Below are 11,676 nucleotides of genomic sequence, written 5' to 3' on the forward strand. Positions count from 1 at the left end.
CCCGTCCCTGTCCCCGCCGCTCCCTGTCCCTGTCCCTGTCCCCATCCCTGTCCCCATCCCCATCCCCATCCCCGTCCCCGTCCCCATCCCCATCCCCGTCCCCGTCCCCGTCCCTGTCGCTGTCCCCGGGCGGGATGGGGACGGGGCACAGGGACACCCTCGCGGTGTCACCAGCCCGACCCCGAGGGCTCAGAGGGGAGCGCGGTGGCCGTCGCGGTGACAGCGTGTCCCACCTGGCTGTCCCCAGCGCCACCGTCCCCGTCCCAGCCCCTCCCGAGCGCCCGGCGGGGCGGGAGAAGCGTTTGTAAAAATCCATAAGGACCGAGCCCGGCGGGGGGGCCGGGGGTGGCAGTGAGGGACCGGTGGCACCGGAGACCGGGCTGGGGGGACCAGGGGGGACAGCCCGGGGGGCTCCTGGCACAGAGGTGACACCGATCCTGGCACGGGGGTGACACCGATCCGAGCCCGGCCCCGGGGGGCTCCTGCCCTGCAGATGGTGCTGAACTCGATGGCATCGAAGACTTTGGACGAGACGCTGTCACTCGGCCGGACAAGGACCTGTTGGGAGGGCACGGTCACCACGATGTCCCCGCCCCCGTGCCGGTGTCCCCGCCCCCGTGCCGGTGTCCCCGCCCCGCCCGCGCCCACCTCGCTCCTCCCGCTGTTATTCCACGTCCCCGTTCTCCCTGTGGGGGCCGGGGGCCGCGGGCTCCTCGCACGGTGAGAGCTCATCGATGGACGCCTGGTTGGTGATGCCTGGGGGGGACACGGGGCCGGGGGTCACCAGGGACACCTTAGGACCCGTGTCCCCCCCCCGCGGCCACCCGCCCGCACAGTCCGGGGCCACCCGCGCCGTGTTTGTGCCACCTCCCCGTCTGGGGACAGCTCGGACAGAGCTGGCCCTGCGCTGTTCGCGGTGGTCCCCAGATCCTCCCCGGCAGCCGTGGTGGCCGCGGTGGCCGTCCCCTACCGCTGGCCGCCCTCTCCTTCCACTTCTGCTTGTTCTCCTGGATGTGCTTGGTCCAGGTGGAGCGGAACCCGGCCAGATCGGCTTTGATGTCCCCCAGCTCCAGGTGCTCATCCAGGGACGGCTGCCGCCACTGCGAGCTGGGGGACAACGGGGACAGCTGGCAGCGGGGCAGGGCCACCACTGCCACCACTGGGCCCAAAACACGGGGACAGGGACGCCCACCTGGGCTGCTGGGTGGCCGCGGGGTTGCCCTTGGCTTTGGAGCCGTCCTCGGCCAGGGGCGTCACCAACTTCTCGGCCACGTCGGTGAGCACCGAGAACGTCGGCTCCACGATGAAGTCGATGAACCCTGGGGACAGGAGGGGACACGGCGTGGCTGGGGACACACTGGGGACAGCGTGGAGACAGGACAGGGACGGGAACCTCCCCCGCACTCACCGATCTGCGACTGGGCCACCAGCGTGGAGGTGCGGTCGCAGAGGGGCGAGAAGGGCAGCCCCAGCTCGGCCTCCTTGTCCCCCTGGCAAGGCAAGGGACAGGCGTGGCGTCCCCACGGGGTGTCCCCCGCGCCCCCCCGCCCGGCCCCGGCCCTACCTGCCGGAAGAACTCCTCCATGAGGGCCTTGGTCCAGCGGCTGTGCACTGCCCACTGCTTGGTGGGGTGGCTGATGTCGGCCGCGTGCAGCAGCAGCGACAGCACCTTGGACTTGTCCAGCCTGGGGACAGCACCCCGGCACTCAGATTGTCCCCAGAGCCACCGCGTCACCCCCCTCCCCCGCGGCCCCCACCCACCTCTCCAGCTGCTGCAGCGCCGTTTTCATGGACTTGACCTGCTGGAAGTGGCAGGACATGTCGGTGGCCAGGACCATCTCGATGACCAATGCCCGCAGCTCCCTGCCGGGGGGGAGGGGGGGGCACACGGCGTCAGGGCCGGCCGGGGACAGAGCGGGGACAGCGCGGGGACAGAGGTGGGGGCGGGGACCTTACGCGAACTCGTCCTTGGTGAGGTTGACGAAGATGTTGAGCTCCTCGTCCTGCATCAGGCGGAACACGGCGCTGATGTGGTGGTTCTCCAGCACCGAGCGGTCGTTGTACAGGATGGCGGTGTCCGACCTGGGGACACGGGGACACTGGGCACGGGCACGGCTGGCCGAGCCACCCTCGGGGCGAGGGACGGCCCCAGGGTGGCAGCGCGGCTGTGTCCCGGCTGTGTTGGTGGCGCTGGGTGTCCCCAGGGTGCCCCCAGCCTGTTGCCAGCTGTACAGGTGACCTCAGGTGTCCCCAGGGTGCCCCGCAGTGTCCCCAGGACAGGTCCACAGCCCTGCCTGGGACCTGCCATGCCACCCGCACCATGCCGTGCCACCCATGCTGTGCCACCCGTGCCACGCCATGCTGTGCCACCCATGCTGTGCCGTGTCACCCGTGCTGTGCCACCCGTGCCACGCCATGCTGTGCCACCCATGCTGTGCCGTGCTGTGCCACATCTGCTGTGTCACCCGTGCCATGCTGTGCCACCTGTGCCACATCTGCTGTGCCACCTGTGCCATGCCACGCTGTGCCACCCATGCCGTGCTGTGCTGTGTCACCCACGCTGTGCCATCTGTGCCACGCCACGCTGTGCCATCTGCGCCGTGCCGTGCTGTGCTACCCACGCCACACTGTGCCACCCATGCCACGCTGTGCCACCTCCACCGTGCCACGCTGCGTCCCCCGTGTCCCCCGTGCCCTCACTTGGTCTGGATGTGGAAGCTGTTGGTTGTCCCCGTGTGCTCGAAGTCGTGGATGGCGGCGGCAAAGACGATGGCCAGGACCTCGATCTCGGACAGGCAATGCTGGGGACAACGCGTCAGGGACAGGGACGGGGACGGGGACGGGGACAGGGACAGGGATGGGGACAGGGACAAGGATGGGGACAGGGACAAGGATGGGGACAGGGACAGGGACGGGGACGGGGACGGGGACAGGGATGGGGATGGGGACAGGGACAGGGACAAGGATGGGGACAGGGACAGGGACGGGGACGGGGACAGGGCCACCCCCCGGGGGGGTATCACAGCCACAGCTGTGACACACCAGGAGTGTGACACGCCCCGGGTGTGCGCGTGCTGTGACAGCCACGTGGGGACAACGGGGAACACATGTGCCAGGTGCCACCCCACGTGTGACAGCCAGGAGGGGACAACGGGGCACAAGCGTGTGACAACCGTGCAGGGAGAGCGCGGCACATGCGTGCGCCAGGTGCCACCTCGTGTGTGACAGCCGCGTGGGGACGACCGGGCACAGACATGTGCCAGGAGCCACCCCATGTGCAGCCACCTGTCCCCCGTGCCAGATGTCACCTTGTCCCCCATCACCCTGGGGGTGTTCCCATGGCAACGAGCATCCCCTGGGCCAGCAGGGACCGCGCTGGGGGAGCCGGTGCCAGCCTCGGGGACTGTCCCCGGTGTCCCCGTACCAGCATGCCGGTGCGCAGCAGGAAGCAGTGCACGGTCTGGGTGACGTCGGCCGCGTGCACCTGGTTGTGGTAGGGATTCCGGAACTTTCCGTAGCCCGATTCCAGCGCCTCCAGCAGCGACGTCAGGAACGCGCCGGGGATCTGGGAATGGGACGGGGGGGTCACGGGGGTGGGACAGACCCCGAGGGGGTCCGGGAGGTCCTGGGAGGGGCAGCTCGGCGGTCCTGGGAAGGGACTTTATGGTCCTGAAGGGCAGTTTGAGGGTCCTGGGGGGAAACTTGGGGGTCCGGGAGTTTCTGGGGAGGGTTCCAGGGGTGTTTTGGGGCTCTTTGGGGGTGTTTTGGGGTCCCAGGCGCACCTTGAGGCGGCTGTTGAGGTTGTGGGGGTGTTTTGAGGCTGTTTTGGGGGTTTTGGGGGGGTTTTTGGGGTCTCGGCACACCTTGAAGCGGCTGTTGAAGTTGTGGGGGTGTTTTGAGGCTGTTTGGAGGGTTTTGGGGGGGGGTTTTGGGGGGGATTTTGGGGTCTCGGCACACCTTGAAGCGGCTGTTGAAGTTGTGGGGGTGTTTTGGGGCTGTTTTGGGGCTGTTTGGGGGTGTTTTGGGGGGGGTTTTGGGGGGGATTTTGGGGTCTCGGCACACCTTGAAGCGGCTGTTGAAGTTGTGGGGGTGTTTTGGGGCTGTTTTGAGGGTTGTGGGGGGGGATTTTGGGGTCTCGGCACACCTTAAAGCGGCTGTTGAGGTTGTGGCGGGTGAAGAGCTCGAACACCACCGTGCGCAGCGAGTGCTCCTCGGCCGCGCGGTGCAGCGAGAACACGTCAAAGCACCACTGGTCCAGCCCCTGTGGGACACGGGGACACGGTGGGGGGGGGGGCCCGGGAATTCCGGGGATGATGCCCAGGGACTCCCAGGGAAGTCCAGTAAAACCCCAGTGAAGCCAAGGATGCCCAGAGATGTCCGGTGACTCCCAGCAAGGCCCGGGATATCCAGGGATGCCCAGGGATGCCCAAAGATGCCCAGTGATTCCCAGATGTGGCCAGCAAAGTCCGCAATTCCCAGTGCTCCCCAGTGACTCCCAGGAATGCCCAGCCATGCCCAGCCATGTCCAGTGAAGCCCAGGGGTGTCCATGAGTATCCAGAGATGCCCAGGGGTGCCCAGGGACACCCCACAATTCCAGGCAAAGCCCAGCCATGCAATTCCCAGCCATTCCCAGTGACTCCCAGCAGCCCCCCGGGGTTATTGGAGTGCCCTGGTACCTTCAGGCAGTTGAGGACGGAGGAGGAGTAGCTCGGCCCCACGGCCGTGTACGTCCGGCGGAACATCCTGGGGGGGAGGCAGGGCTGGGGAGGCTGGGGGGCACCGCAGGGACCCCCCTGGGGCTGGGGACAGTCCCTGGGTTTTGGGGGACCCCTCGGGTGCTGGGGACATCCCAGGGGCTTGGGGACACCCCTGAGTTCTGGGGACCCTCTTGAGTGCTGGGGACAGTCCCTGGGTGTTGGGGGACCCACCTCGGTTCAAGGGACCCACCTGGGTTTTGGGGACAGTCCCCGGGTGCTGGGGACCCTCCTGAGTGCTGGGGACAGCCCCCAGATATTGGGGACCCACCCGTGCTCATGTCACCCCCGACACTCTCGGGTCCCCCCCCGAGCTCTGTCCCGGCTGTGTCTCCCCTGTGCCCTCCTCGGGGGGGACCCTGTCCCCGTTTCCGGCCCCTCTGTCCCCTGTCCCCGCTCGCCCCCCGCTCTGTCCGCTGTCGCACCTCTCCACGAAGATCCCGGCCTGCACGGCGTGCACGATGCTGCGGAATTTGGGCTTCTCCTCGGCCCGGCGCCCCTTGGCCCGCGCCTGCTGCGTGAAGGTGGCCGCGAGCCAGTCCCGCACCTCCGAGGGCACGGCCGCGTCCGAGCCCATCTCGCGCAGCTCGTCCTCCGTGTCCAGCACCTGCCTGAGGGACGCGGCGACACTCAGGGAGCTGCTGTTGTCCCCTCCTCTGTCCCCCCGCTGTCCCCTCCTCTGTCCCCCCGCTGTCCCCTCCGCTGTCCCCCTCCTCTGTCCCCCCGCTGTCCCCCCGCTGTCCCCTCTCTGTCCCCTCTGCCGTCCCCCCGCTGTCCCCTCCCCACCTGGTCTCGTCGATGTAAACGGCCTCGAGCAGCGAGGCCGCGTATTCCAAATTGCGCTTCAGCTCCTCCACGTTCACCTCGCCCGTCTCCAGCTGCTTCACCAGGTACCGCAGCCTGCGGCGGGGGGACCCCCGAGAGCGGGGACAGCCCCCGGGGGGGGGGGGGGGACAAGGTGTTAGAGACCCCCCGAGAGCGGGGACAGCCCCCGGGGGGGGACAAGGTGTTAGAAACCCCCCGAGAGCGGGGACAGCCCCCGGGGGGGGGACAAGGTGTTAGAGACCCCCCGAGAGCGGGGACAGCCCCCGGGGGGGGGACAAGGTGTTAGAGACCCCCCGAGAGCGGGGACAGCCCCCGGGGGGGGGACAAGGTGTTAGAGACCCCCCGAGAGCGGGGACAGCCCCTGGGGATGGGGACAGGGTGGCACTGACCCCCCCCCCCCGGATAGCGGGACAGCCCCCGGGTGGGGACAGGGGGTCACAGTCCGCCCAAGACGAGGACAGAGGGTCACAGCCCCACCCCAGGACGGGGACAGGGGGTCGCGGGGAGGGGACAGGGAAGGGGGGGGTTCCCATCTGGGAAGCGTGGCTGGCTCGGGTGGCACAGGTGGCACCATGGCATGGGGTGGCACAGGTGGCGCGGGTGGCACAGGTGGCACCATGGCATGAGGTGGCACGGGTGGCACAGGGACATGGAGTGGCACAGGTGGCACGGGATGGCCCGGGGGGGACCCAGGGTGGGGACAGTGTGGGGACACGGGGCGCTGCCATCCGGCCCACGCGTGTGCCAGTGCAAGGACGCTCGTGTGGCCACGGCGGTGACCGGAGCCACTTGGTGGGGAGGGGCCACCACGTCCCCCGGTCACGGCGACAGTGACGGTGACAGCGAGGGGGGCCGGGGGGAGCGGAGGGGGGGCCACAGACGTCACCAGCGCTGCTGTGACCTTGGGGAAGGCGATTGTCACCTTCCCGCGCCCGGCCACCCCCCGTGGGGACCCTCAGGGACCCCCACCTTGGCACAGCCAATCTCAGGGACCCCTGTGTCACTCGTGGGGACAAAGGACGGGGGTCGGGCTGTGCCACGCTGCCGGGTGCCACCCCCCTGGCCGCCTGTCACCGCCACGCCCCCCCGTGCCCCCTGCCATGGGGAGGACGCAGCCTCCGGAGTGACCCCAGTGTCCCCAGGGCCACCCCATGGGTGACAGGGTGGTCTCAGGGACCCCCTGTCACCCACAGGTGCTGCTGCCGCCCCTCGGACCCCCCCGTGGGGGCCTGCCACCAACCCCCCGGAATGTGGGGGGACACCGGGGGGGCCTCAGGAGGGGACCGCCCCCACTTTGGGGACACACGTTCACCCACCTGTGGGAGGGACACGTGCGCTCACGTGGGGACACGCGTGTGACACCCCCGCGCCCACCCAAGGGTGCTCCCACCCCCCCTTGCACACGCGTGTGACACCCCCCGTGCGTCCCCTCGCGCTCTCAGGTGTGTCACACGCGGCCCAGATGTGTCACACGCGTGTGCGACACGGGCACCCAGCCCCGGGGGTCCCCCCCCCCACCCCCCGTGCCCCACACGTGTCCCCACGCGTGTCCCCACCCACGCGGTGCCCCCTCGGCCGCCCCCGCCCCGCCGGGACCCCCCCCCCCACGCGCCGCACGTGCCGCAGGTGGGCGCGGGGACACGTGAGCTCCCAGCGACACAGGTGAGGGGGTGGCACCCCCCGGCAGCCCCCCCGGAGGGGACCGGGGACAAGGGGGTGGCACCTGCGGCACCTGCGCTGCTCCCGCAGAGTTGGGGACACCCCGGGCCCGCTGTCACCCCACGGTGACACCCAGGGTGAGGGTGACATCCCCCGGCACCCCTAGAGCTGCCCCGTCGGTGCCACGCCGGGGGCAGGGGGACCCCCAAGGCCGGGGGGTCCCGGTGTCCCCACCCCAAGGGGTGCAATGGGCGTAGGGGGGGGAGGGCAAAGGGACAAGGGGGTCTCGCATGCGGCGTTGGGGACACCTGGAGGGTCCCTGGGGGCGGCCGAAGGTCCCAAGGGTCCTTCTTGGGGTGGGGGTCCTGGGGGTACTCTAAGAGGAGAGTGGGGGGTCCCCAAAGTGGGGGGTCAGGGGTTTGTTGGGGTGGGATCCTCAGGTGGCTTCAGGGGTCCTGGCTTGGGGGTCCCAGTGTGGGGTTTGGGGGTCCTGGTTTGGGGTTTGAGGGGTCACAGTTTGGGGTTTGGGGGGGGTCACAGTTTGGGGTTCGGGGGTCTCAGTTTGGGGTTTGAGGAGTTCTGTTTTGGGTCCCAGTTTGGGACCGAGGGATCTCGGTTTGGGGGCCCAGCTTTGGGGTTTGGGTGTCTCTCTTTGGGGCTCCCGGTTTGGGGGGTCTCGGTTGGGGGTTCGGGGGGTCCCGCGGCCGGGGGGGTCACTCACAGCGCCCGCAGCTTGACCCAGACCTTCCTGCCGGGCACGGCCTTGGTGTCCAGCGGGGACGGGCACCCTCCGGCCGCGTCCAGCGCGCCGCGCTCCCGCTCCAGCCCCGGGAGGCTCCGCGGCGGCTCCATCGCCCCTGGGCACCGGGAACGCGGCTCAGCCCCGGCCGGGCCCGGCACCGCGGCCGCTGCCTCCCGTAGCCCCCGGTCCCTCCCGTAGCCCCCGGTCCCTCCCGAAGCCCCCCGGTCCCTCCCGCAGCCGCCGCCGGTTCCTCCCGCGGCCCCGGTTCCCGGCGCCTCCCGGAACCCCGCAGCCCCCGCGGCCCCGGCGGCTCCCCTGGCCCCGGTACCCGGCGGCGCCGGTGCCTCCTGCGGCCCCCGGTAGCGCCCGCAGCCCCGGCGGCCGCCCCCCCGCCCCGGCCTCCCCCCGCCTCCCGGTACCCGGCGGCTGCGCAGGCAACACCGGAGCCAAGATGGATCCGGGCACCGGGGGTGGGAGCACCGGCAGGGGAGAACCGGGGAGAGCCGGGAAGGGAGGGCCGGGAGCGGAGAGCCGGAATGGAGAACCGGGATGGGAGAGCCGGAGATGGGAGAACCGGGGAGAGGGAGAACCGGAGATGGGAGAACCGGAGATGAGAGAACCGGGAGAGGGAGAACCGGAGATGGGGAAAGAGGGAGCGCCGGGGCTGGGAGGAAACGGGGAAGAAGAACCGGGATGGGGAGAGGAGGGAGCGGAGGAGCGGGGATGGGCAGCGCCGGGATGGGGAGCGCCGGCGGGCGGCGGGGGGGACCGGGGATGCTGCGCGCTCCTACCGGGGGATGCTCGGCCGGTGCCGCCGGTGCCGCCGGTGTCGCCGAGCCCCGGTGTCGCCGTGCCCGGTGTCGCCGTGCCCCGGTGCCCCGCCGCCACCGGCTCTGCCTCCGCCGACCGGGGCTCGCCGCAACTTTCCCCGAGCCGGCACCGGCACCGGCGGGCGGGGCGGGGCGGGGGGAGCCGGGGGCGGGGGCCGGCAACGGGGGGTCCGCCCAGCCCCGCGCGGCGCCGGGACCCCCAGGGGAACGTGGGGCGGGGAGGGTGGGGGGGGGTGCCCCGGGACCCCCCGAGGGGAAGGAGGGGTCCGGGACCACCAGGAGCCCCGGGGGGCACCCGAGACCTCTCTGGGGCTATGGAGGCCGTGCCCCAGGACCCCAACCGGGGGGACCCCAGGACTCCAACTGGGGGGCCCCAGGACCTCCTGGAGCTCCGGGGGGGGGTCAGGACCCCCAGGATCCCTGGGGACAAAGGGGGGGGTGGAGGTGTCCCGGGACCCCCGAGGAGTTGTGGGGGGTGCCTCTGGGTTTGGCTGCTGGGGGAGGGGTCAGAGCCCTCCGGTGACCCCCAGAGAGGGGCCGTGACCCCACACCGGGGCTCTGCCCTGCCTGGGGTGGGGGCACCGCCACCCCCAGACCCCCCTGGCCCCCCCAGCCCCCTCCCTGCCCAGCCCTGCCCCGTCCCTCCTACGACCCCGGGGACGCGACCCTTTTGTCCCCTCCCGCTCGGGGGTCAGCACCCACCGCCCCCTTTTTGTAGGACCTACCCAAACCCGGGGCCTCTCACCTGGGCTGGGGGGGCGCGGGGGGGCCGTGGGAGCAGCTGGAGCTTGAGGGGACCCCCCCCACGCCCCCCGCACCCCTCACCCCAGGGACCTCCCTCACCCTGTGACCCCCAGCCCCACCGTGTCCCCCTGGGTGCTGGGGGCTCGGAGGGGCTCGGGGGGTGCCCGGGGGGGGGGTTTGGGGTGAGGGAGCCCCCGGGGGGGGGGGAAGGCCCCCCCTCACCTGCCCGGCACGCGCCGAGCGCGCCCCCGAGGAATATTAATGAGGCTTTTATGTAACGGCGGGGGTGGGAGCAGCGCCCACCCCGGCACCGCGGGGGGGGCCAGGTGAGACCACCCCCCCACCCTGGGGCACCCCCCCGAGCCCCCCAGCTCCGTCCCGTCACCCCGGCCCGGCCCCCTCTGCCACCTCCGGCCGCTCCCGGGGCACCCACGGGTGATGCTGGGGGGGTCCCTCTGTTTAGCCCCCAAATTGGGGCTGGGCCCCCTCCCACGGGGGTCCCCGGCTTTGCTGAGGGGGATGGGGGGAACCCATGGGACCCCCCCCGCTGGGCTGCGACGCCCCGGACACGGCGTGGAGGTCCCAGCCTTCACTGGGGACACTTTGGGGGTCCCCTAGCCCCTCATTTGGGTCGTCTGACTCATCTTGGGGTCTTCAGACAAACTTGGGGGTCCTCAAGCTGATTTGGGGGTCCTCAATCTTATTTTGGGTTTCTCGAACTGATTTGGGGATCCTCGGACTGATTTTAGGGGTCTCAAACTCATTTTGGGGTTACTCAAACTCATTTCGGGGTACTCAAACCAATTTTAGGGCCCCAAAACTGCGTTCGGGATCCTCGAACAGCTCATTTTGGGTTTCTCCAACTCGTTTTGGGCTCCTCAAACGGGGCCGGGGCTCCTCAAAACGACGTCGGAGCCGCTCATTTTGGGGCTCCTCAAACCGACTTCGGGCTTCAAACAAAAAAATCCCCCTGACTTTTGGGGTGCTGAAAGTTTCGGGGGGCGCGGAGCCGGGTGTGGGGGGCGGGAGGGGGCAGAGCTTTGTGCGGTGGGGGTGGGACACGGGGAGGGGGGGGTCGGGGGTCCGTGGGCAGAGCCGGGTGGGCGCGCGCGAGACAAAAGCGCTGCCGTGGGGGGGGGGGGGGGAAGAGGGGGGGGGTGGCGAGCTCGGGAACGTTTCGGGCTCGTGATTGACGAGCGCCAAAATAGAACCGAGCCGCGAGCGGGGAGGGGGCGGCGGAGCCCCCCGGGAGCGCGGCCGGGGGTGGGGGTGGGGGGGTGGGGGGGTCGCTCCGGGGTCGTTTCGCAGCTCCCGGTGTTGGGGGGGGGGGGGGGGGGGGAGGTTTTGGGGTTTGGGGTTTTTTTTTTTTTATTTGAAGGCGATTTTTGCCCCACGCGGTTTCGGGGCCGCTCCCTCCGGTCCTCCCCCCCCCACCCTTGATGATGCTGGGGGGGGGTCTCGGTCACAGGGGGGTCCGAGGGGGGGCCCGAGGGCGCGGCGGGCGCTGTCGCCGCTGCCGGTGACTCATCCCGGAGCCGCCGCCGTGCGCGGAATGGCAACGGCCGCGGCCGCCTGCGCCCCATTAATTTTTCCCCCAAGATGCTGCACGGGAGGGAAATAAAAACACGCGGAGATGGGGGGAAAAAAGAGAAACGGGGGAGGGGGACCAAGAGGTGGCGGGGTGGGGGGGAGGGCGGGCGTGGAACGTGACTGGAAGCGGCCCCGGGGGCGAGCGGGAGAAGGGAAACTGAGGCACGGCCCCAGCGGGATCGGCGCGGATGGAAAGGTGGAAAATCCCGCCGGAGCTGCGGTGCCGCCGCGTCCCGACCCCAGCGTGGCACCCCCCGGACACCCCCCGGGAGCCCGGACAGCGCTCGGACACCCCCAGATCCCCCGGAGGGTCCGGGAACGTCCCCGGGAGTGGTCCCCGGGTCGGGGGCCGCTGCGGCCCCGAATGATTCCCGGGATGAGTCCGAGAGTTTGGGGGAAAAAGGCTTTTAGTGACGGCGGCGACAGCGGGGGGACATTTGGGGACACGGTGGTGGCATCCAGCGGTGAGGGGGGCGGGGGGCCGCGGTGAGGGGAGGGTTTTCGGGGGGGGTCGGGGGGAGATCGGGAGGA

At 70.7% G+C, this 11,676-nt stretch overlaps 1 protein-coding gene across 1 annotated transcript; it reads right to left on the reverse strand.

Moving 5' to 3' along the window:
- Nucleotides 1–82: 82 nt before the first annotated feature.
- PDE1B (phosphodiesterase 1B) lies at nucleotides 83–8,928 on the reverse strand. Its single transcript, XM_048327557.1, has 16 exons — nucleotides 8,773–8,928; nucleotides 7,961–8,096; nucleotides 5,542–5,655; nucleotides 5,181–5,366; nucleotides 4,678–4,744; nucleotides 4,145–4,261; nucleotides 3,425–3,565; nucleotides 2,701–2,801; nucleotides 1,957–2,082; nucleotides 1,762–1,863; nucleotides 1,565–1,685; nucleotides 1,409–1,490; nucleotides 1,193–1,319; nucleotides 971–1,107; nucleotides 649–756; nucleotides 83–558 (listed from the first exon to the last, which is right to left on the reverse strand). The coding sequence occupies exons 2-15, from the start codon at nucleotides 8,089–8,091 to the stop codon at nucleotides 665–667; spliced, it is 1,644 nt and encodes a 547-aa protein (XP_048183514.1). The 5' UTR covers nucleotides 8,092–8,096; nucleotides 8,773–8,928; the 3' UTR covers nucleotides 83–558; nucleotides 649–664.
- Between the last annotated feature and the right edge of the window lie 2,748 nt (nucleotides 8,929–11,676).

This window comes from Corvus hawaiiensis, chromosome 24 (assembly GCF_020740725.1).
Source record: "Corvus hawaiiensis isolate bCorHaw1 chromosome 24, bCorHaw1.pri.cur, whole genome shotgun sequence".
NCBI lineage: Eukaryota > Metazoa > Chordata > Aves > Passeriformes > Corvidae > Corvus > Corvus hawaiiensis.

Bases quoted from the DNA above. Each gene is read 5' to 3' on its own strand.
- PDE1B (XM_048327557.1), bottom strand. From the start codon at position 8,091: ATGGAGCCGCCGCGGAGCCTCCCGGGGCTGGAGCGGGAGCGCGGCGCG. The intron at 2,802-3,424 runs GTACGGGGACAC...CGTTGTCCCCAG, and splicing joins TGCTGCGCACCGGCATGCTG to CATTGCCTGTCCGAGATCGA. The intron at 1,864-1,956 runs GTAAGGTCCCCG...CCCCCCCGGCAG, and splicing joins CTCACCAAGGACGAGTTCGC to GGAGCTGCGGGCATTGGTCA.